Raw genomic sequence first — 25560 nt, forward strand, 5'->3', positions numbered from 1 at the left:
TCAGTTTTTGAACAAGTCACGTCTCGAACAGTTTTCTGGAACGAATTCAGTTTGAGAACTGAGGTTCCACTGTATGGATACATGCTGCAAAGCAGGTGAGCCCTGAAGACATTGTGTTAAGAAGCCACACACACTCTATGGCCACATATGATATGATATGATTCCATTTATAAGAAATGCCCAGCATGGGCAAGTCTATAGACACAGAAAACAGATTACTGGTTACAGAGGCTGGGGCAAGGGTGGGGGGGGGCACTGGGTTTGACTGCTAACAGGTAGAGGGTTTCTTTCTGGGGTGATGGAAACTTTATGGAATTTAATGATGATGCTTGCACAACATTGTGACTGTATTAAAATCCACTTAATTGTACACTTTAACAATGGTCATATGATGAATGTTATGTTGTGAATCTTGTCTAAATTAAAAAGAAAACACTTCAGTGCTTTCCACTGTGTAAGGTGCCACCTTTACTGAAATGCATTATTTTCGTGACTCTCCACAACCTGAGGTGGACACTCAGATCGTCCCTATGGGCCACATTAGTGTTGCACTTTGGTAAGGCTCCACTGAAGCACTTATGTTTAACTTAATAATCATAGGCATGACTATCCCATTCTAAACAGATTAGGAAACAGGTACAGAAGTCAGGCAACCTCATTTGCAGCAAAGGGGAAAAACCAGGTCTGGCTGTGGCACTCCTAATGGAGACTCAGGGGGATGGAATTTGACAGCAGGCCCTGCCACCCAGCCGCCCCTGATGCCCTCAGGTTGGCGAGCTTGCCCTACCCTCCAACCCCAGCTGTAGCCCAGGGTTTCAGATGCCTCTCTATTTTCTTAGCTGAAGTATTTGGGGCATCTTGTCTCCACACCTTAACTACTGTGTGTGCTGTTCTGTCTTCCTGGGAGGGTCTCTACAGCGCCTTTTCATCTTTGTATCCCTCCCCAGCACAGACCTTTGCACTTAGTGACAGTTACTTTGATGTTTATTAGGTAAAAACATGGAAAAAAATTATGAAGTGGATGTTTGCCTTTGGGGGTGTGTTATCCTGTTCTCTGGTCAAAATCCATCCCTCTCTAAAAACAAACTTGCTCACTAAAATGGAAACAACCCAGTAGCCCTGCGGCCCACCGCACTCTGATTCCATTCACACACCACCTTACAACATGGGCAGTTTCCGTAACAACTCCTTTATTTTTCACTTATTCAATCCATTTAATTTACAGATTACACCTTAAAATGGTTGACTGGTCATTGAGACTTGCTAACAGGATTATTTTGGTTTGGTAAGTTCTTTCTAAGGCAAATGTTTCAGTATTTGAGCTATACCATTACAAAATGTGTGTTAAAAATGACATAAAACTTAAAAGGTCCTGTCCTCCAGCTGGAAGATGAGAGATGGGTAAATGCTTGAGTTTTCACAAAGGGATCAGAGTAACACGCATGAGCTAGAAGCTGGTACTGATACGGAGCAGATATTCGCATTAGGTTGTCAAATGGACGCTGGGGTCAATCTCCAATTCTGAAAGCCAACACATGATGACAAAAGAATCTTATTTTTCTTTGAGGTGTTAGCTTTTTTTTAAGTAAAAATATTTTTAAAATTAACTGCCCAATACCCACTGTGCTATCTTTCTTACATGTTTGGCTGCAAACTTTTTGATTACTTCTTCATATAACAATTGTATAACATCACTTTTATAGAAAGAGTACAGAAAGTCTAATGTTTCCTCAAGCAACGTTGAAGTCTGCTTTGTACCATTGATAGTTTAGAAAAAATTTTTTCACCTTCAAATGAATTTCATTATTGGAAAAGTCGTATACATTTTTAGGATTGTTGTCAAATCACAATTTATTTTTTAAAGAAACCTCAAAACATGTTATAGCACGTTCAGTAGCAAAGATCTACCAGTGGCATACACGTTAAGAACACATAACTAGCTTCTAGGTGGGCTTATTAAAATTTATACACCTGGAAAGGCGCTTGGCTGAATGAAGCTCTGAGGAATCAAAGAGATGTATAAAAAACGAGTTTAAAAACTTCAAAGAATTTTAAGATAGACTTAATTTTTTGTGATTTTCCCAAAGCCAGTCATGATATTTATTTAACTTATGGTCTTCAGGGTGCACCTGGAAGAAATCAGGAAACAGAAGCCTTATGTAAGTTAGTCAGAAATACATTTTTAAAATTTGCTTTTTAAAGATATAGTGGGAGAACACACATCAGGATAATATACATGGAAATTATAACCTTTAACCTAATGAGATTCACAAATGTTTAAAATTATACCTTACATTAAAGTAATTCCTTAGAGTTTATAAAGTATTTTTCAATTTAGTACTCTTCTTCACCAGAACCTGGGGCACGGAGTGTGATAACATGAACAAGCATTAATATGCCCTTTTCCAGTAGGAGGTTATAGACCCTGAGAGTTAAACGGAGTGCTCAGGTCATAGTAAACGGTGAAGCAGGAATGGCTGGTGAAGCAGGGATGGGCTGGGCCAGACCTACCAGCTAAATGCTTAGGGTGGTCACAAAGAGGACAGTGTAGCAGGCTACCTGGCAGTGCCTACCAGCCAAACATCACCCAGATGCCTGTGTATTAGGCAAACTCAATAGAATGGGCAGCTGAAGTACAACCCAGACCCAGTTACCATAAAAAGAGTCTGAGACTACCAGAAGAAACCCTAGTGGCATTCCCAGCTCAAACATCACCACTTCCCTGTGGGGTACTCTTGAAGACTAGTATGACTGTGACAGGAAGAAAACCCTATCAGGCTTAGGGATATTACATGAATGGAATGAAAGGAACAGGGCCAAGTGACAAACTTGTGGAAGTCACAGGCCACACCAAGGAGTCTTCATGGACTCGTGTCTATGGATCCTCTCCCTATTGCCAGCAACTGCATGCCACCCACTGCCCCTCAAGTTTGGAACAAAATTGTTTGTGACTATAATAGCAAACGTGTCCAAGAAATAGTTTTAGCCATAACAGTGGACTCATAACAGAGACAGTATGTGCTGGAGATGATCTGGCTGCAAGTGGACCTCACCTGCTTCCACTCATTGACGCAAAAAATTCGGTAGGAGTCGTTGCCGTATTTGCCAATCCCATGAAGCTCAATCGGATACCTCCACTGCTTCGTCAGATATTCATCTGAGAATATAACAGCTCACATATTAGGCCAGCCTCTAGGAAGATACTTTCCCCAAATGTGTGGTGATGGGTAGCTGGATGGGAGGACAGCAAAAAGGGACGGGAAAGAATCTCTCTTAACAACCCCAGTGGTGACTGCTCTGCCTTCTGAGAGCCTGAAGCACCGGTCTGTCTGAACATCTCACCTGCCACTTACTGACCATTGTTATTTTGTACTAACTCAGAGGTATTGTCCTGAGGGCTTTCTGTTTCACTGACTTCTCCCTCTAATTATGCCCACATGGCTGGACCCAGCGCTGGGCAAAGGTTTATTGCCTGGGTCGATGGTAGACTGTGGTTTAGGGCAAGTGGCCTGTTTTTAAATGCCTCTGGTGCTTGAGCTGAATGACTTCTATTAATGTAGCATCCATGGACATAAAAGTTTAAGGTGTGGCTTTCTTAAATAGACACAGTTTATATTTTTCCTTTGGGTATATGGGAAAGTACCTGAGAACTTGATAATGGTTTTTGCTCGAAGTTCGTAGAGACCAATAGGTTTAAGAAGTTCTGACACGTCTCTCCAGTCTGCGGTTCTTGCTGCCTCAGCTGAAGGATACTTCTCCAGAAACTCCCAAAGCACAGGGATTGCCATTTTACCTGGGATGCAAAGATAACTATGTGATCACAAGCCTCCACACGGGCTAGTTAGGTTCATGTACTTTGTCAACGACAAATCTCATATAGAGCTTTTTTTTTTCTTTTAAAAGATTTCATTTATTTATTTTTAGAGAGGGGGAAGGAAGGAGAGAGACATCAATGTGTGGTTGCCTCTCGTGTGTCCCCAAGTGGGGACACGGTCCGCAATCCAGGTATGTGCCCTCGACTGGGAAGCAAACCGGTGACCCTTTGGTTCGCAGGCCGGTACTCAATCCACTGAGCCACACCAGCCAGGCCTTTTTTCCTTCTTTTTAAATCACTAATGAGAATTACCTAAACCAACAATCACTTTCAGAGTGAAAAACTGACATTAGTAACCTATTGGGTTAATAGTCCATACTACGCTGAAACCTGGCACTACGTAAAACAGGGGTGGGCAAACACAGGTTTGTTATGAGTACAGGAAGCAGTTTACTCTTGTATTATTATTTACTGTCTTATTTATTTGTATTACAACTGTAAAGCTCTGTTTGCCCACCCCTGTGTTAGTTTTAAAATAATCATATTATCAGATAACTAGTATGAAAGCAGGTGTCAATGACATTAAAGAAAGCATTCAGTCGTTTACGTACAACTAAGGGATGTCAAGTAACTGATTTTCACTGATAACCAAAACTAATTTGGAAGTAGAAAATAAATGAAAATCTGCTCCTTAGTGCTGCAAAGGCTAGTCTAACTTACTCCTGGGTGAAGAGTTTAAGTGCTGGGAGGGGAAGACCTTTACCTGAGGTCACACAGACGCAAAATCAAACTTGAACACAAGCTTCCCAGTCAATTCAGTGCTCTCTGTCATCACACGTCTCTGCTAAGGCACTGGTTAAAATAATCCACAAACCTGAGGTCCGATTGAGAAATATAGTTGCTATGAGGAGCTTCCATGGATCGTGAAAAAGTGTTTCCTGGACAAGATTAAAAGGTGACCGAGGAGGTGTCCACTTCTTAAAGGCTTTGCGTCGTGGGGGGCTAAGAGCTGAACAAACACAATGAATCAGAGCTGCACATCTGAAATAGATTTAAAATCTGATTTTCTGATTGGGAAAGGGATACCTTCTTTGCTATACTTGCTGGAAAAATATAGGCTTGTTTTCCTTTTCTCTACTTGTGTCCGTGGGATGGTGTCTTCTGAAAAGGAAGAGTTAACACTGTTTATAGAATCTATGGTTTACCCTGAAGAAATATTCAGGGATGCAAATAATAATAATAGTAATAATAACAATAATAATAAAAAACTAGTATAAAGCTTTAAGAATGTGCCAAGCACTTTCCCCAAGTTAACCAATTTAATCCTACTAATGACCTATGAGCTAAGGCACTATTTTATCTCCACTCTACAGATAGGGAAATTGAGGTACAGAGAAGCCGAGTAACCTGGCCAAGGTTAAGTAAGCATTACAGCTGAAACTCAAATTCAGGCAGTCTGGTTCCTGAGTTCAGACCTTTAACCACTGTTATACTAGTTCTTTCTTTTTTATTTTTTAAATTTTATTGTTGTTCTATTACAATTACCCCAATTTTTCCCGGCTTACTCTCCCCTGCCCCGCCCACCCTCGCTCCCATGGTCAATCCCCATCCTGCCGTCCATGTCCATGGGTCCTTCATGCATGTTCTTTGCACACTAGTTCTTTATGACTTACGTTCGGAGTTCATAGTATTGTAAAATTGGAAATATGGAATATTTAAAATCATGACACATTTGTACAATGCTGTCATTAAAATATTTTTGAGAATGTACCATAAAGACTTTCTCACTTCCGGGGGAAAAAGCAGTATTTTACATATGACCCTGATTTAATTTTAAAAAGAAAAAGTAATATATATACTTACAGAGATTAGAATAAAATAAATCAAAATGGTATAATGGTTGTTTCCGATGTTTTCTTCTTTAATTTTCTCTATTTGCCAAAGTTTCTGCTGTGAACATTTTTACCATTGCCACAAAAGGGAGGGGGGGCGGGGGCGGGGAGGAATAGATAAGACAGAACCTTCAGAAAATCCTAAAATTTTGACCTTGGAAGACCTGAGACAATTATCTACTGAGAAGCTCAGTCACTTTACCAAAGACTATTTGATCAGTGTTATCAGGCTTCGTAAGTTTCAAAAATCATCATATTTAATGCCCTCTTTAGCCGTACCCTTTACATTTGAATGTCAGTTAATAATACCTTGTATTTGTATACCATGAAGCCATCTTTTTCACTTCTCATTTTACTTTACAATATTCTTGACAAAACAAACAGCACTAGTGAAGGTATTACCCCCATTTTTCCAGATGAAGAAACCAAGACTTAGAAGTTAAGCAACGGTCTGACGACGACAGCGGCACTGACAGGAGACTGGGACAAGTACCCCGCTCTCCAGATTAGTTCAGTGCTTGTTTTTGCCGTTCTACAATAGTTTAAATAGGCAAAGCCTAGGAGAAAGTAAAAAAGTTAAAACAGAGGAAACTGTGATTATTAGCTACTTTATAATTTCCTACTGAGAGACTGGGCAATTTCTACTTAAGCCAATGCGAAAGTCTTTACTATTCCACTGAACATCTATTAATCCAAGGGTACTCATCTAATGTTCAGAGCTAGACTTTATGTGTAGGATAAACAGATACTTCCATTGTGATTGCAAAAGAATGGTTTTAAAATGTAATTTGCCCATTGTACTAGCAATAAATCTACATAAGCCTGAAGGTTTTAAGAAGCTCAAAGTCTTTAAAGAACAGACTTGAAGAATTCTTATGCAGGTGAAGGTCCTACATATATATGGCCACCTTCTGTTAAAGGTGGAGAAATTCCAGGTACAGCAAAGACATAAAATCATGAGTGGGCCTGAGAGCAGGAATCAAGTCTAATCCCCTGCTCCATCAATTTGTCCACGTCGTCTCCTCATAAGATTTAAGTAAAATTACTATTGTTTTTTAAAGGAGTTATTCATTATACCATAATGGCATAATGAATAACTAATACCAGGCTGCTCAAAAGGTCTCCTTTTTATCTCTTATTCATTGAGGTATTATAAAAGCAAAAGTACTCCCCTCTATATTCTGTATTAAGAGCATATTACAAATAATAGATGAACTATGTGAGTACAGTTTTGAATTATTTAGATCTCTAAAGCAGTAGAGAAACATTACAAAATAGATGATAAAAATGACTATGATATATGCAAAATTAAACTGGAAGTCACACATCAGTAATAAGTAACAGCAGTGGTGCAAAGAGAAACACTGACTCTTCTCAGCCAGTTTATGTATAAAAGGAGTCTTCCCCAAACCTTTTCCAAGTGAAGCCTTTTCATTTCCCTCAAGTTGTAAGATTATTGGCTGGAAAGAAGATAGGAAGAAGGGAAAGCACTTCCCTTCTTGGGGAGAGTCGCAGCTGCTGCACCAGGGAGAGAAGGTGGCAGCCGTTAATGGCACGGGGCTCCTTTGCTGGGAGCCTCAAGGCAGGAGCCGGCTGGTTCCCTCTGCCATAGGAAGGGGTTTGAAGGTAGGTTAGCCAAAGTACTAGGATTGCTTGGCAGAATGTATCCACTATTTCTTTGTTCTACTCTCATATCTTAACTAGTTACAAGCATAAAATACAGCTTCAGCAGCATAAACTTCTCATCACATGTTTAATAGCACTTTAATGCACTGAATACCTTGACATATTTTCACAGAAGCAGAGTCTTTCTCAGTCTGTGAGCAGCTGTCATCCATTTCAGAGCTACATTTTAAACTGTCCATATGCAAATGTTCCTTCCTTTCCCCAACTTCTACTTTTATTTCCTCAGATTCTAAAAAGGTATCCTCACGCTTGTTGGGTTCTGCTTCTTCGGTTGAACTAAATTTGTTGATGCCAGAAGTTATTTGTTCAAAACTCAAATGTGATCCTGAACTCAGTGATCTTTCTTTCGTAAGTCTCCTTTCTTCATTCGTCACATTGAGGAGCTTGTCGCTTGCTCTGGCACCAGAAATGCAGGAAGTTCTACCAAGCTGACTTTCTCGGGCAGCAGGTTCACTTCCAGCATCCGCCTTATTCACATATTCTCTTTCTCTATTACTCTGAACAGAATCTGGAAGACTCTTCTGGCACCTTGTTTTAGTTTTCTTAGTTTGATTTTCTTTCAGAGTAGTCATCTTCCCTTTGGACTTTCTAAACTTTCTGGAGCCAACATCGTTAACATCCTCACCTTCTTTCAAAGGCAAATGCACGGAAGTAAAGTTCGGTAGTTCTCTGCTACCTTGCAATTCCAAACTACCGCTTGGCAGGGGAAACACATTTTTTTTGCACCTGCTTCTTGTCCTGAGGTTCCCGTTTGAAAGGCTACTTCCGTTTTGCAGTTGCGATGTCAGAGCTGCCACACCGCAATTTTTGTATCTTGACCTGGTGTCCCTTTTAGAAAGTACAGTAAAATCAAAATCTTCTGGCTTAAGAGAAGTTTCTTCATTTTTGTGAAGATAATTAGCAAGTGAACTTTTGGACCTGAACTTCAGTCCTTGTGGGCTGGAAAATAATTTTAAAGAAAACTTACTGATAGTAAATAAAGTGATGTTTAAAAAGAATCGGACCATGTTTGAGATTTTTAATTAATAATTTCCAAATGTTGCCACAGATATCTGTCATTTTAAAATAAAAATAGTGGTAAAATGGTATTTTTATAATAGTTTCCTCTATGAGGAGGAATATGATACTATACAGTATTTTACAAATACAACTTAAGTACAACCTTACCATTAATCATTCACAGGAGAAAATGTGTGTAATGTCCCTAAATCACTTGATAAAATTAACCAGCAACACTGAAGGAATAGAATCCATAATGGTTTTACAGTAAAAACAGAAAAAAGTCAGGATACCTGCTATACTTCCCACTATCTGTTCAGACAAAATTATATGGCGGCACTACCTTTACCACCTTGCATGCTCACCTGATAAAATACACATCGTATCTTCCTGCTGTTTTTCCAGATAACCTCTGCTTCACAACTCTTTCCCATCCGCTTGGGACAGACTTCTGGTATTCTGTCGTTCCGGCACCACCAAACGGAGCAGAAGCAGTGGGTTCTTGCAGGGGGTTACACTCGCTGCTGCTTTTTATCAGCATTTGTTCTTCATCTTCTACTCTTTCTGACCCCAGAACATTTTCCTTGCTGGAAAAAGCAAAGTACAAGTGATTACTGGCTCACTTAAAACTGATTTTCCTCTGCTTATTCAATTTCAATCCATGACAGAGCAGGAACCACATGAACTATTTGGATTATGGAAGAGATTAAAATCAGTATGGACCAATCTTATGCTATGGGAATATCTTCCTGCCCTCCAACAAGGGTTAAAAAGGGCTGGAAATCTCTACACAATGAAAAATTCAAGCTATTTGCTAAAAACTTTTTAAAAATTAATCATTCAATGGGCTATGATAAAAACTGGTGACACTGGGGTAACTCTAAAAATATGAACCAGTCCCAGTTATTAGGAGCATCATCCCATACACCAAAGACTGTGGGTTAGAGCCTCGGTTAGGGGTGCGTAGGAGAGACAATCCACTGATGTTTCTCGTCTCTCTCTCTCCCTTCCTCTCTCTAAAATCAATAAATATATCCTTGGGTGAGGATTAAAAAAAAGAACCAAATGCTGAGCTCTTAACCTGGGGTCAACAGACCTGCTTAAAGGAGTCAGTGAGGCACCCTCCTCTTTCCCAAGTAAGTAAAAATGTTATATATATTGGGTTGGCCAAAAAGTCAACCCAATATGTTTTTTTCTGTAAAAAAGACACATTTTTTATTTTCACCAATAACTTTATTGATTTGGATATTCTGACTATGTCAGCTATCTCCTGCACGGTGTAACACGGATTGTTCTCAATGTCTCAGTTTGATCGCTGTCAACTTCAACTGTTCTACCGGACAGCGGAACGTTGTCCAGCTGAGAAAATCTCCAGCACGAAACTTCGAAAACCAGTTTGACACGTTCGATCAATCACAGCACCTTCTCCATACACTGCACAAATCTATTTTTGCATTTCAGTTGTGTTTTTACCTCTCTTGAGACAATAAAGCATAATATGCTGAAAATGTTACATATTTTCTTTCAATTTCAATATTAAAATGGCTACACAAAAATTCACCAATTTTGATGTTTTTTAAAAAAATGCACACTGTTATGACAGCTGTCACTATACAACCTAACAAAATTGTTTTGAATGAAGTTAAAGACAACTAGAGCCATCTTATGGAAAAAAACCCAACAAACTTTTTGGCCGACCTAATATATATGTATTTTTCTGGGGAAGAGTATCACTTTCCTCAGATGTTGTAACCCTCCAAAAGGTAATTTCTGACACAGAATTTTCAAATATCTTTCATTCTTGATCCTCATGAAACCTTGTGAGGTAGGCTGGATAAGAATTACTCTAATTTTATTGATAATATTTATAGGAAGATTAAGTTACTCGCAGAGCTGATATCGGAACCCAGGTCTATTAAATTTTGGTCTAATACTTCGCCCCCTGTACTGTTATTGAAAAACTTCAGGAGAGTGTATCCTAATCACACATTTCAAAAGTGAACTGGGTCTATAAAAATGTCTAACCCTTCTTTTCAACAAACAGGGAAACTAAGCAAGAGCTAGTGACTAAAATTAGAGTTGAGATCTGACTTAGTTTGGGGTTATATAACTTTGGAGAGCTTGGTGGATCTTGAGAAATTATATAGTTCCTAATTTTATAGATAAGGAAACTGAAACCTGGTGAAGAGTATAAACTTTAACGTCAACGTATTGGGTTCAAATCTCAGGTCTGTCGTTTACTAGCTGTGCATCCAACAGCAAGTTACCTAACCTCGGTCTCCTTTCCTCATCTGTAAAAAGGAGGTAATACCTTTTAAGGTAGTTCTCAGGATTACACTTCATAGAAAAGCAGGTAACTCAGCTTCCTCTGTTACTTCTCATAGGACACATTTTTGGGGCGCTGCTGGCTGCTTAATCTGACATTTACCCCAAGGTCTTCCTAGGATCCTCCAACCCAAGTAGGCCTCTCCTTGTACCACCCCCCTGCTCCTCCAAGCTCCCTCGTCATTTTGGGTAAGAAAGTCAGGAGCACCTAGGGCTGACCCCGCTCCAATAGTACTGACCTCCAGCCTTAACACCTAGTTATTAACCCTTAGGCCTCAAGGTCTCCGTCGACCATGGGTTAGAAAGGCCCACCCACCGCAATTCCCCCGCTCCCATTTTACAGGTGGTGAAAACTGAGGCCTGCAAAGGGACGATTACTTGCCAGAGGTCACACGGCGGGTCTGGCGCTAGGTGCTCATTGGAGGTGACGGAGGGGGCAGCCCCATCATCCCCCAGGCTCGGACTCTCCATTCCAGTCGTGCCCTTCAAGCAGGCTCTGGCTGCACCAACAGGCCGAAACGGTGCAACGCTCTGGGTGTGAGGCAGATTAAGATGCGAAAACGTAGGCTCAGAGCGCTAGGCTGAAACCAAAAGCTGAGGGAAGTAAAAATATGCATACTTCATAGTGTTTTCCTAGCCGCCCACTCTGCCACAGCTCTTTCCACAGCTCAGCCAATCAACTCCTTTGTTGAGGAAGACGCACCGCCCCCCACTCATTCAGGCCAATCGTGCGCGTCCCAGTTGCCCAGAAGTCTACGAGGCTCCAGTTCCATCTTTGCTCCTTTCCTAGCCCTCATTTTCAGACATGCGCACTCGTAACTCTCAGGCGCGCGCGCAGCTCACTGCGCATGTGCGTTGCCAGGGGTAGCGCAGGTAGCCAAGTGGCTCGCTGTGAGGGCGCTGTTGCTGAATCCGGGAGGAGGGGCTGGAGGCGTGAGGGAAGCCGCAATGAGGGCCGTGTTGACGTGGAGAGATAAAGTGGAGCAGTGGTGAGGAGCGGGGCAGTCCGGGTGGAGCGGGAGGCCTAGCCCCGCGTGGGTGGCGGGAGCCGCTGCGTGAACTCCTGTGGTTGCCAGGGGCAACGTGCCTGAGGCCTAGCGGGGCGGGGCGACTGTGAGGTCGGTCTCCCACCCGCCCCCTTGCAGATGGAGAAACTGAGGCCCTGAGAGGGGACAAAGGGATGTACAACGCGCGAGGGTCGTGGCCTTGTCGAGGTGGTTTTACAGATAGTCACATTCTGGTCTTGTCCCTCCCTTACATTCCTCCCTAGGCTCCTTTTGCATCCACGATGTTTCTCCAACTTAACATTTTGCCACATCCACATGTGACTCATATTCTTATTTACTTGCCATTTTTCTCTAAATTGTCTCACTCATTTTCGCCTAAATATGCTTTTATTTCGTATTTTACAAGGCACCTTTATTGCTCCACATTTAAAAATAAAAAATTCACTCGCTTTAAGGTAACTGTAAAACTTAAAGCAAGGAGAAACAAAATTGTTAAGTTGTAGCTAGATAATGTTGCTACGGAGCCTGTAAGCCTGAGGTCTGCTGTCTCTAGAAATGGAGGTTTAGCAAGTGTGGTCAGAGAGGTGCTTGAGATGAATAGCATCAAAACAAGACGTTCTCCTATGCTTAATTATTGTAGAACGTTTGAAAGAGAATCGAAAGAGAATGACATTCTCACTTTACGATTCAATGTTATTAAATGCCCTGTTCCATTTTCATCACCTAAATCCGTCACACAGTGATACATTTTGAGAAATACTGACTTATTGGATAGCCCTCCTCAGCCTGACTTTTAAAATTTTTGCATAGATGACCTTTTCAGCTTCACTGTTAAGCCTCTGTTTGGGCCACTGACACTGGATATTTGCCATTCCCTCTGTCTTTTCTTAGGCCTTTCTGTGTGAAGCGTGCCTTCTTTCCTCATCTCACACTGAAACCCCTGCACATCCAGTAAAGGCTCCCTTAGGAGATGGTTGCTCTCTCTTTTGTACTCTGCACTAGTAAAAGCTAACATTTACCATGTGCCAGGCACTGGCTAAGAATACTGTATCTTTTATCTCATTGTCACCTGACAACAGCCCTCTGAGGTAGGTAATTACCTCTATTTTATATATGAGGAAACTAAAGCACAGAGAGGGCAAATAAGTTGCCAAGGTCACACAGTGAGTAAGTGCGGAGCCAGCTTTCAAGCTCAGGTCTTCCTCGTTCCAAAGCTAATGCTTTTCTTTGTATTACAGAGGCTGCACTCTCAAATGTCCGCCAGAGTCAGGCAGCAACCTAAATGGGGGATCTTACGTGCATCTTAAACATGAGGAATTGTCTATTGGATTTCCTAGGAGTATTTTTCTATTCTACAATCCACTTTTCTCAAAACACATAGCTTATTACTTCTACTTTTAATACAGATTTGAGTTTTAAAAAATTCTCTTTTACCTTTCTCTTAACTCTGTTATTAAAAAGTACCCACAAGCTGATGATGACTGGCAACTGAACATGTGGCTTTGCTATCAGGGTGTAATAGGAGTGACAGAGAGTGTGGCAAACTGGAGAGCTCTGCCCGCAAGGGGCAGCTGCTGCCCAGATCCTGCCAATTACCACCCTGCAGGAATTGGCCTAGTGTGCGCAGATCTTCCTGTTTCCACCAGACACGAGAAATCTGGGTTTTTTAATGAGAAATGTCCTAATTTTTAAATGTTGGAGTCTAATTTTAAAGCAAACAAACAAATATGTGGGCCAAACAAAACATTTGCTGGCCACATACAGCCTGATTTGCTCCCAGTTTTCAACCCCTGGCATAGAATTTTGGTCGTTCCTCTCTCGTGGTAATTAGAATCTGTCTAGTGCAGTGATTTTCAACCAGTGTGCCACATTTGTAAAACATGCAATACCTGTCTATTTAGTTCGGGGCACTGACCTGTTTTCCCTTTGTGGACAGAGAGGGGCCACATATGAAACCTGACAAGTCCAGGGGGAGGCCTGTGTGACAGCCTTACAAACTCAAGAGACCTAAAGTAACCACAAAGGATGGTCTGAAATTAAAACTTATTAAATAAAAGCAGGTCATGGCTGGCTATAATTTTCTTTGATAAAAAATCAATCTTTACCTTAATCGAACCTGTCTATTGACTTTTTGCATCTATGATAACATACCTTTGGAAAGTCAGGTAACTTCCCTTTTTTCCAAACCTCTGGGGCACAACCACCGCACCAGAGCAGAGGCTACAAAATTGTTATTGTTATCATGTTAATTGTTGACTGTTAACTATTCTGTACTCACCTGTGTAGAAGATGTGTCTATCATTTTACTTTTTATCCAATCCCAATGGTACCCCCCTCCCTTTGCTTTGCTTTCTCCCTCCCTAATCTAGCACCAATCCCTTAGGGTCTTCTCTTTAAAAAAAGAAAAAAAAAAGATTTTATTTATTTATTTCCAGAGAGGGGAAAGGAGGGAGAAAGAAAGGGAGACAAACATCAGTGTGTGGTTTGACCCTCACACGTCCCCTACCGGGGACGTGGCCTGCAACCCAGGCCTGTATCCTGACTGGGAATTGAACCGGCGGCCCTTCGGTTGGCAGGCTGGCACTCCATTCACCAAGCCACACCAGCCAGGGCACATCTTCTCTTTTGATGCTGATGTATAAATTAAGGTGCTAAACTGCCATTCCCTGGAACATTTTCTCAATTCATTGAGGCTTTGCATCCCAGCAGTTGTTGTCAGTTTGGCTCAAATAAACTCAAAAATTCTTACAGATTTGGACGTTTCTTGCGTTGACATACTAGATTGTCAAATTAAAAAATGACAACAGCCAACACAACAATGTGAATGAATGTCCCATGTGAATGAATCAAAATTTTATCTATTTTTTGTCAGATCAGCAAAAAATATATTTTCAGTGTGCTGCAGAATTTTAGTAATTACTTTATGTGCGCCATGAGATGAAAAAGTTAAAAATTGTTCATCTAATGTAAGAGTTGTTTGTGATTCTCTTTATCCCAGAAGTCTGTAAAACCCTTAAAGACAACAGCTGTGTTTATTCACTTCCAAATTATTCCAGAGCCTCAGTGGTTGTGTGACTATTTGCTGGATAGTTGGATAGATGTAGTAATGAATGTATAAGTGAGTGAATGAATGATGAATGAAGATTGGTGATTTGGGCATTACAGGTTTGAAACAACCTATTAGAATACAGGCTGTAGGGGTTCTATAGACCAGCAATCCTGATGGCAGCTACATCTGCCAGCCAATAGCCCAGAATGAGACAAAACAAAACAAAAAACTGTAAGAGGAAGATAGTAGAACACAAAAAATCCAAATGTCAAAGATAAGTTCTTCACAACTAAACCAGCTGCTGTCTCCTCTCTGATCTTCTGCTTAGTCTAACTTTTACATATCAGCAGGGGGAATTATCTGTTTCAAGTCCTGTTACTGTGATCTGTTACTTCTCATAAACCTAGACTGACTCCCAGTCACCTTCCACATCGAATTGTGTACTTATTCCCAATGGCTAATGTTTATTTTTTCTTTCTTTTTTTTTCAAATTTAATCTTTATTGTATTTTTTTCTCCATTACCATTTAGTCCCCTTATAAACCCCTCCCCCCAGTAATCACCACACTGTTGTCCATGTCCATGAGTCCTTCTTCCATTTCGCTCAATCCCTCTACCCCCTAACCCAACCCACCACCGCCCCCACTACCCGTCATCTGCTCTCCATCTATAAGTCTGTCTCTGTTTTCCTTATTAGTTCAGATTGTTCATTAGATTCCACATATGAGTGAAATCGTCGTATTTGTCTTTCGCTGACTGGCTTATTTCATTTATCATAATACTCTCCAGGTCCATCCATACTGTTGCAAAGGGTAAAGTTTTCTTTTTTTCACAGCCAAGTAGAATTCCATTGCGTCAGTGTCCCACAGCTTTTTATCTCTAGTCATCTAGTGATGGGCACTTGGGCTGCTTCCGAATCTTGGCGCTGCAACGAACATAGGGGTACATATATTCTTTCGAATTAGTGTTTTGGGTTCCTTCGGATATGTTCCCAGAAATGGAATTGCTGAGTCTAAAGGCAAATCCATTTTTAATTTTTTGATGTTTCACCACACTACTTTCCACAGTGGCTGCACCAGTCTGCATTCCCACCAACAGTGCAAAAGGGTTCCCCTTTTCTCTACATCCTCACCAACACTTGTTGTTTGTTGATTTTTTTGATGACAGCCATTCTGACAGGTGTGAGATGGTATCTCATTGTGGTTTTCATTTGCATTTCTCAGATGATTAGTGATGTTTCCACGTATCTATTGGCCATCTGTACATCCTCTTTGGACAAGTGTCTATTCAGGTCCTTTGCCCATGTTTTAATTGGGTTGCTTGGTATTTTTGGTGTTGAGATTTGTAAGTTCTTTATAAATTTTGTATATTAACCCCTTATCAGATATATCAGCAAATATGTTCTCCCATTCTGTGGGTTGTCTTTTTATTTTGTTGATGTGTTCTTTTGCTGTGCAAAACCTTTTTAATTTGATGTAGTCCCATCTGTTTATTTTTTCTTTTGTTTCCCTTGCCTGGGGAGATATATCCGATTAAAAATTTCTAAAAAATCCAAGAATTTGCTGCCTATGTTTTCTTCTAAGATATTTATGGTTTCGGGTCTAACATTTAAGTTTTTGATCCATTTTGAATTTATTCTTGTGTGTGGTATAAGAAGATGGTCTAGTTTTATGTTTCTGCATATATCTGTCCAATTTTCATAACACCATTTATTGAATAAACTGTCTTTAGCCCATTTTATGTGTCTGATTCCTCTGTCAAATATTAATTGACTGTAAAGGTGTGGGTTTATTTCTGGGCTCTATTCTGTTCCATTGATCCATGTGTCTGTTTTCATGCTAGTACCAGGCTGTTTTGATTAGTAGGCCTTATAGTATAGTTTGATATTTGGTACCATGATTCCTCTAACTTTATTCTTCTTTCTCAGGATTGCTGTTGCTATGAGGGGCTTTTTGTGGTTCCATATACATTTTTGATATATTCTACTTCTGTGAAATATGTCATTGGAATCTTAATAGGATTTGCATTGAATCTGTAGATTGCTTTGGGTAGTATGGACATTTTAATGGATGTTAATTTTTCCTATCCATGAACACAGTATGTGCTTCCATTTATCTGTATCTTCTTCAGTGTCTTAGAATTTTCCATGGACAGGTCTTTTATATCCTTGGTTAGGTTTATTCCTAGGTATTTTATTCTTGTTGGAGCTATTGTGAATAGGATTGTTTTCTTAACTTTCTGTTTATTATTGGCATATAACAATGCAACTGATTTCTGGAGATTAACTTTGTATCCTGATACTTTTTTTTGATATATTTATTGATTATGCTATTACAGTTGTCCCATTTCCCCCCCTCACTCCACTCCATCCTGGCCACCCCCTCCCTCCCACATTTCCCCCCTATAGTTCATGTCCATGGGTCATACTTATAAGTTCTTTGGCTTCTACATTTCCTACACTATTCTTACCCTCCCCCTGTCTATTTTATACCTACCATTTGTGCTATTTATTCTCTGTACCTTTCCCTCTTCTCTCCCCCTCCCAATCCCCTATTGATAACCCTCCATGTGATCTCCATTTCTGTGGTTCTGTTTCTGTTCTAGTTGTTTGCTTAGTTTTCTTTTGTTTTGGTTTTAGGTGTGGTTGTTAATAACTGTGAGTTTGCTGTCATTTTTACTGTTCCTATTTTTTATCTTCTTTTTCTTAGATAAGTCCCTTTAACATTTCATATAATAATGGCTTGGTGATGATGAACTCCTTTAACTTGACCTTATCTGAGAAGCACTTTATCTGCCCTTTCATTCTAAATGATAGCTTTGCTGGATACAGTAATCTTGGATGTAGGCCCTTGCCTTTCATGACTTGGAATACTTCTTGCCAGTCCCTTCTTGCCTATAAGGTCTCTTTGGAGAAATCAGCTGACAGTCTTATGGGAAGACCTTTGTAGGTAACTGTGTCCTTGTCTCTTGCTGCTTCTAAGCTTCTCTCCTTCTGTTTCATCTTGGGTAATGGAATTATGATGTTCCTTGGTGTGTTCCTCCTTGGGTCCAGCTTCTTTGGGACTCTCTGAGCTTCCTGGACTTCCTGGAAGTCTATTTCCTTTGCCAGACGGGGGAAGTTCTCCTTCATTATTTGTTCAAATAAGTTTTCAATTTTTTGTTCTTCCTTTTCTCCTTCTGGCACCCCTATAATTCGGATGTTGGAACATTTCAAGATGTCCTGGATGTTCCTAAGCCTCTCCTCATTTTTCCGAATTCTTGTTTCTTCATTCTTTTCTGGTTGGATGTTTCTTTCTTCCTTCTGGTCCACACCATTGATTTGAGTCCCAGTTTCCTTCGCATCACTATTGGTTCCCTGTACATTTTCCTTTGTTTCTCTTGGCATAGCCTTCATTTTTTCATCTAGTTTTCGAACAAATTCAACCAATTCTGTGGGCGTCTTAATAACCAGTGTTTTGAACTGTGCATCTGATAGGTTGGCTATCTCTTCCTCGCTTAGTTGTATTTTTTCTGGAGCTTTGAAGTGTTCTGTCATTTGGGCCTTTTTTTTTTTGTCTTGGAGCATCTGTTACTTAAAGGGGCGGAGCCTTAGGTGTTCACCAGGGCGGGGTAAGGATGGTCGCTGTGCTGTAATGCTGTACATGGGGGAGGGGCCGAGAGGAAGCAATGACGCCCGCTCTGCTCTCCACTGGATTTCAGCCACTCCCTCCGCTACCCACAATCAAACTGGGCCCCTCTGGTACTGGTTCCCGAGTGGGTGGGCTTGTGCACACTCTAGGCCCCTGTGGGTCTCTCCAACAACCTCTCCTGTGAGGCTGGGAGTTTCTCCTGCTGCCGCCCCAGCCCCCATGGGCGTTTTCAATCAGAGGTTTGAGGCTTTATTCGCGCCCCCCCCCCCCCCCCCCCCCCCCCCCCCCCCGCGCTGGAGCGCTGGGTTACGTGGTGTGCTTCGCTCCCGGCTCCCCGCCGTTTGTCCGGTTTATCTGCGTGAATGTGAGGCCACAGGATCTGCTAGTGGTCAGACTGCCTGCCCCGTTAGTCCCACACTCCACCAGTCTCAGTCCCTCCACAGCCAGGGGAGTCGTGTCTGCCCCGGTGCCCGTCTCCACCCCTCCTACCGGTCTTGATGTATGTTTCTTTTTTATCTACTTGGTGTCTGACTTCCTTGCCATTGGATTTTCTGTCAGTTCTGGTTGTGCGAGGAGGCGCAGTGTGTCTACCTACGTAGCCATCTTGGTTCTCATTGTATCCTGCTACTTTGCTAAATTCATTTATCAGTTCTAGTAGTTTCTTGGTGGATTCTCTATGCACAGCATCATGTCATGTGCAAATAAAGACCGTTTTACTCTTCCTTTCCGATTTGGGTGCCTTGTATCTTTTCTTGTTTGGTTGCTGCGCTAGGACTTCCAATACTGTGTTGAATAAGAGAGGTGAAAGCAGACATCGCTGTCCCGTTCCCGATCTTAAGGGGAATGTATGTGGTTTTTGCCCATTGAGTATGTTGCTGCCCAGTGGGGTCGTCATATATGGCTTTTATTATGTTCAGGTATGTTCCCTCTATTTCCACTTTGCTGAGAGTTTTGATCATAAATGAGTGCTGGATTTTATCAAAAGCTTTTCCTGCATCTATTGATATGATTGTGTGGCTTTTATCCTTCATTTCATTTATGTGGTGAATCGCATTTATTGATTTGTGAAATTTGTACCAATCTTGCATTCCTGGAATAAATCCCACTTAATCATGGTGTATGATCTTTTCGATGCATTGCTGTATTCAGTTTGCTAATATTTTGTTGAGGATTTTAGCATCTATATTCATCAGGGATATTGGCCTCTAATTTTCTTTCTTCGTAGTGTCTTTACCTGGTTTTGGAATTGGGATAACGCTGGCCTGGTAAAATGTGTTTGGGAGCTTTCCCTCCTCTTGAATTTTATGAAATAGTTTGAGAAAGGGGTGGTAATTCTTTGCTAAAATTTACCTGTGAAGCCATCTGGTCCATGGCATTTGTTTGTGTGAGTTTTTGATTACTGCTTCAGTTTCATTAGGTGTAATTTGTCTATTCAGATTCTCTGATTCTTCCTGGTTTATTTGCAAGATTGTATGTCTTTAGGAATTTATCCATTTCGTCCAGGTTGTCCAGTTTGTTGGCATATAATTGTTCATAATATTTTCTTATACTCCTTTGTATTTCTTTGGTGTCACTTATTTCTCCTCTTTTTATTTCTGATTTTTTTATTTGTGTCCTTTCCCTTTCTTCATGATGAGTCTGGTTAAAGTTTTGTCAATCTTGTTTATCTTTTCTCTCTCTTTTTTTTAAAGAAGATTTTATTTATTTATTTTTGGAGAAAGGGGAAGGGAAGGAGAAAGAGAGGGAGAGAAAAATATCAATGTGAGAGAAACATTGTTTGGTTGCCTCTTGCATTCGCCCCAACCAGGACCTGGCTGGCAACCCAGGTTTGTGCCCTAACTGGGAATTGAACCCACAACCCTTCTCTTTGTAGGCTGAGGCCCAACCAACTGAACCATACTGGTCGGAGCTTGTTCATCTTTTCAAAGAACAAGCTCTTGGATTCATTATCCTTTTGTATCATTTTCATAGACTGTATTTCAGTTATTTCTGCACTGATCTTTACTATTTCCTTCCTTCTACTCACTTTGGACTTTGTTATTTTCAAGTTCCTTTAAGTATGAAGTTAGATTGTTAGATTGTAGCTTTTCCTTGTTTTTTTTTTTTTTTTAAGATTTTATTTACTTATTTTCAGAGAAGGGGAAGGGCCCTGACTGGTGTGGCTCAGTGGATTGAGCACTGGCCTGTAAACCAAAGGGTTGATGGGTTTGATACCCAGTCAGGGCACATGCCTGGGTTGCAGGCCAGGTCCCCAGTAGGGGGCGTGTGAGTGGCAACCACACATTGATGTTTCTCTCTCCCTCCCTTCCCCTCTCTCTAAAAATAAATAAATAAAATCTTAATAAAAAAAAAAGAAGGGAGAAGGGAGAAAGACGAGACAATGTGCTAGGGAAATATCAGTTTGTTGCCTCTTGCACACCCCCACCTGGGGACCTGACCCACAACCCAGGCATATGCCCTGACGAGAAATCAAACCTGCAACCTCTTGGTTCACAGGCTGGCGCTCAATCCACTGAGCCACACCAGCCAGGGCTTTTCCACACCAGCCAGGGCTTTTCTGGGTGGTTTTTTTTTTTTTTTTTTTTTTTTTGAGATAGGCCTGTCATGCTATGAATTTCCCTCTTAGGATTGCTTTCCCAGTGTCCCATAGATTTTGGATTGTTGTGTCCTCATTTTCATTTGTTTCAAGGTATCTTTCGATTTCTTCCTTGATCTTGTTGACCCACTCATTGTTTAATAACATGTTATACACCTTCCATGTCTTTACATGATTTTCAGTGTTCTTCTTGTGATTGATTTTTAGTTTCATAGCATTGTGGTCAGAGAAGATGCTTGATAATGATTCCAGCCTTCTTGAATTTATTGAGACTTGTTTTGTGTCCCAACATGTGGTCTATCCTAGAAAACGTTCCATGTGCACTTGAAAAGTATGTATGTTCTGCTGCTTTGTGGTAAAATGCTCTGAAGGTATCAGTTAAATCCATTAATTAGTGTGTTGTTCAAGGCCGCTGTCTCCTTGTTGATTTTCTGCCTGGAAGATCTATCCATTTAAGTCAATGGATAAAATCCCCAACTATGACTGTATTTCTGTCGATGTCTCCTTTTATGTCCATCAAGATTTGCTTCACATATTTAGGTGTTTCCTATGTTGGGTGCATAAATGTTTACTAGGGTTACATCCTCTTGTTGGATTCTTCCCTTTATCATTATGTAGTGTCCTTCATTGTCTCTTACCATAGCCTTGATTTTGAAGTTTATCTGGTCAGATATAAGTATCTGCTACCCCAGCTGTTTTTTCTTTTCCCTTTGCATGAAATATCTTTTTCTAACTGTTTACTTTTAGTCTGTGTGTCTCTTTTGATCTGAAATGGGTCTATTGGAGGCAGCATATATATGGGTCTTGTTTTCTTATCCATTCAGCTACCCTCTGTCTTTTGGTCAGAGAATTTAAGCCATTTACATTTAGGGTGATTATTGATACATACATTTGTAGTGTCATTTTATTGTTAGATTGTTTTCCTCTGTTTTTTTTTTCTTTTTCTTCCTCTCCCTCCTACCCCTCCTTCTTCTCTCCCTCCTTCTTCTCCCTTTAACATTTATTAACAAACTCCTTTAGCATTTTCTTGTCTAGGAAGCTCCTATCTCTCCGTCAAGATTAAATCAAGGGTGTCAAACTCATTTTCACTGGGGGCCACATCAGCTTCAAAGTTGCCTTCAAAGGGCCAAAGGTGATTTTAGGACTGTATAAATGTAACTACTCCTTAACAGTTCATTGAGAGCTCAGCACTGCCACTGGGTAGAAACAAGGTGCCAGGCCAGATAAGACAAGGTGGAGGACCGGATTCAGCCTGCGGGCCTTGTGTTTGTCACCTGTGGTTTAAATGATAGCTTCACTGGGAAAAGGTAGCCTTGGTTGTAGGTCCTTGCTTTTCATCACCTTGAATATTTCGCACCACTCACTTCTGGCCTGAAATGTTTCTGTTGAGTAATCAGATGCCAGTCTAATTGGTGCTCCCTTGTAGGTAATTACCTGCTTTTCTCTTGTGGCTTTTAGGATTCTCTCCTTGCTTTTAAGCCTCGTTGTAATAGAACATCAGGTCATGAGTTTCTAGAACAGATTTGGGATCCTATTTCCCATCGCCAAATACGTAACTCCCAATGCCAAAGTTAGGTGAAAAGGAAAGGGAGTATTTATTAAAAGTTATACAGATTTAGAATGATGGCAGAATTCTGCTTTCACGTCCCCAAACCCCAAACACCCATAGACACGTGTAGTTTTGCCTTCCCTTGCCAAATCAGGCCAGTCAGATATACCATCTCTCAGGAAAAAAAAATAGAAGTCTGCAGTTTAGCTAGGCAGGTTCCTGTTCAGCATTCTGGCTTCTGTGCTCCGCAATTTCCAGCACCGTCAGCTGTGTCTCTGTGTTCTCCAGCTCTGCATCTGGAACTGTGCATCCAAGAAAGCGAATTGCTGTGTGCACCCAGTTTAAATACTCACACTGAGTCTTCTACGTCTTGCAGGATTTCTTGCATCTCATGCGAGTTGCTGTTTTTCACTGGTGCAGTAACGGTAAAGCTTTTCCCCAACTACCTTGTCAGTTTGGGCAGGCGTGGCCAGTGAGGCAGGATGAAATGCCTCCTTACCTCTTGAGGCAAGGTGATCCACTTCCTGTAATGAGCTACAAGTTAAAGTTATGCCCATCTTCCTTGCCTCTGGAGGCACAGCAATTAGGAATCAGCATTTCTATTATACTAGCCAGCTGTTAATTATATGCAAAGTAACTCTTAATCACTGTGGTGCCTCTCTTCCCAGCCCCCAAGCTAGGCTTGTGGGGGGGCGGGTTGGGGCTTTGCAGCCTTCACCCTATACTGAACCTAGTTCCACACCCGTTATATTGTCATTTTAATTATGATGTGTCTCCGTGTGGGCCTCTTTGGGTCCAACTTGTTTGGGACACTCTGAGCTTCCTGGACTTGTGTAACTTTTTCCTTCAACAGATTAGGGAAGTTTTTTGTCATTATTTCTTCAAATAGATTGTTGATCCCTTGCTCACTCTGTTCTCCTTCTGGCATTCCCATGGTGTGGACATTGTTACGTTTCATGTTGTCCAAAATGTTTCTTAAGCTCTCCTCATTTTTTAAAATCCTTTTTTCTTTTTGGTGCTCTGCCTGGGTGTTATTTTCTCCCTTGTCTTCTGAACCACTGATTGTATCTTCTGCTTCATCGAACCTACTGTTTATTCCATCCAGTGTATTATTTCAGGTATTGCATTCTTTACTTCTGACTGGTCCTTTTTTATGGTTTCTATGTCTTTTTTCATGCTGTTGAGTAGCCTTATAATCATTATACTGTCTGATTAATTGCTTGCCTCCATTTCATCTAGTTCTTCTGGAGAATTCTCTTGTTCTTTCATTTGGGGTCTGTTTCTTTGTCTTCCTATTTTGGCTACTGCTTTGTATTTTGCTCCTTAGATGTTAAACTGATTAGCTATCAAGATCAGTTGTTAGTCTAATCAAGCTGTGATCAGCAGTCCGGTTTAAGCACCACAGGGTGGGGCAGAGTAATTCCTTTGGTCAGGGCTATTGCTTCCCCTCAGGCTGATGCCACTTGGAGGGGAGTCTTTGCCTGAGATAGATGGCTTCTGCAGCATGGGGAATGACTTAGCACAGGGACCCTTGTAGTTGATCCTTCAGTTCTCTCCCCAGAGCCACCGGCCCTAGACTTTACTCAGGCATCTCTAGTCCACTCTGCCCTCCCTCTGCCAGAGCCCAGGGTAAATGGCTGCAAATGAAATTTTGTGCTTTGGCCCTTTAACTGGAACATAATCAACAAAAGAAAAAAGCAAACAAAATATAACCAGAGACATTGAAATTAAGAACAATGTCACAATAGCCAGAGGGGAGTGGGGAGGGGAAAGTGAGGAGAGGGGTCTACAGGAGCTACTATCAAGGACACAAGGACAAAATCAAGGGGGAGGGTAGAGGTGGGGGAGGGAGGTGGGATTGGCTGGAGTGGGGTGGAGGGATGGGGAGAAAATGCAGACAATTGTAACTGAATAACAATTTAAAAAATTAAAAAAAAAAAAAAAGAGGCTCTCTACATCTCTAGCCATCTTTCCCTGGCAGACAGAAACCCTGATTCTTTTCACAGCTGGATATTATCTGGGTTCCTTTCTGGCTCTTGTACTGTAGGCTGGGGAGCCCAGTTTGGGGATTAGACCCCACACTTCTCAGGGGGAACCCCCCAGTCGCTGAAATATCCCTCCAGAACTTCAGCTGCCGCCCATGGGAGCCCAGCCAGCCCTCTCACACCTTCTTCAGCATCCCTACTAGTCACGTGGTGGTGAAGTGGTTTCTTCCATCTGTCCGTGGTTATAATACTTCTCTCCAGCTAGTGTTCAGTTGCTTATTCTGGATGATTTCTCTACAATTTAGTTGAAATTCCCGATTGGTCCTGGGAGAATGTTAGTGTAGCTTCCACTTACTCCTCCACCATCTTGGATTGACCTTGCTAATATTTAAATTTATGCTTTTTATTTTTATTTTTTTAAGATTTTATTTTTTTATTTTCAGAAAGAGGAGAAGGGTAGAAGAAAGAGAGTGAGAGAAACATCACTGTGTGAGAGAAACATCAATTGGTTGCATCTTGCACACCCCCACTGGGGGCCTGGCCTACAACCCAGGCATGTGCCCTGACTGGGAATCAAACATGCAGCCTTTCAGTTTGCGGGACAATGCTCAATCCACTGAGCTACACCAGCAAGGGCAAATTTATGCTTTTTAGTTTAGTTATAAACTCCATTTTCCTCTCCAAAGGCCCTTCCCGAATACTATGTAATTCTTCTCTGAACTCCTTCATTTTTTCCCTTAAAAGCACTGCTCCAGGTTCATCTCCGCTATGATGCCTTTTTCGGCTAGCCTATCCTATTCCAGTCAGGCCAGCATCTGCTGTAACCTTAATACTTACTGGAGTTAATTCACACCAGGTAGTATTTACTGAGTACTTGTTGTAGGCCTGACTGTGTTTACAAGCTTTACCTCGTTTAATCTACACAACAACCTGAGAGGTTGGAACTGTTACCACATTTACAGATGAAGAAACTGAGACTTACCAAGGTGAAATAATTTGCCGAAGATACCAAAGCAAGTAAGAGGGACTG

The 25560-nt window shown here is 41.2% G+C and overlaps 2 protein-coding genes across 6 annotated transcripts in view; one reads left to right on the forward strand and one right to left on the reverse strand.

Moving 5' to 3' along the window:
* Nucleotides 1-1170: 1170 nt before the first annotated feature.
* On the reverse strand, nucleotides 1171-11423 carry MBD4 (methyl-CpG binding domain 4, DNA glycosylase). Its single transcript, XM_024556750.4, has 8 exons — nucleotides 11099-11423; nucleotides 8757-8978; nucleotides 7487-8331; nucleotides 4901-4975; nucleotides 4689-4823; nucleotides 3644-3793; nucleotides 3054-3157; nucleotides 1171-2129 (listed from the first exon to the last, which is right to left on the reverse strand). Exons 1-8 carry the CDS (start codon nucleotides 11185-11187, stop codon nucleotides 2052-2054), a joined length of 1698 nt encoding a protein of 565 aa, XP_024412518.2. The 5' UTR covers nucleotides 11188-11423; the 3' UTR covers nucleotides 1171-2051.
* A 150-nt stretch (nucleotides 11424-11573) lies between these two features.
* Nucleotides 11574-25560, forward strand: part of IFT122 (intraflagellar transport 122) — an 81041-nt gene continuing 67054 nt past the window's right edge. For all 5 annotated transcript variants that reach the window (XM_053929719.2, XM_024556711.4, XM_045192277.3 and 2 more), the window contains exon 1: nucleotides 11574-11705. In XM_053929719.2, the coding sequence (XP_053785694.1) occupies nucleotides 11665-11705 (41 nt within the window). In that variant the 5' untranslated portion in view covers nucleotides 11574-11664. The remainder of the gene's footprint in view (nucleotides 11706-25560) is intronic.

Source organism: Desmodus rotundus, chromosome 8 (genome assembly GCF_022682495.2).
Source record: "Desmodus rotundus isolate HL8 chromosome 8, HLdesRot8A.1, whole genome shotgun sequence".
NCBI classification, from domain to species: Eukaryota; Metazoa; Chordata; class Mammalia; order Chiroptera; family Phyllostomidae; genus Desmodus; species Desmodus rotundus.

Excerpts from the sequence above, each read along its gene's own strand:
- MBD4 (XM_024556750.4), bottom strand. The coding sequence starts at position 11,187 with ATGGAGAGTCCGAGCCTGGGGGATGATGGGGCTGCCCCCTCCGTCACC. Across the intron at positions 8,332-8,756 it reads TACGATGTGTATTTTATCAG|CCCACAAGGACTGAAGTTCA; the intron begins GTGAGCATGCAA and ends ATTATTTTCCAG. Across the intron at positions 3,794-4,688 it reads ATTTCTCAATCGGACCTCAG|GTAAAATGGCAATCCCTGTG; the intron begins GTTTGTGGATTA and ends TTTGCATCCCAG.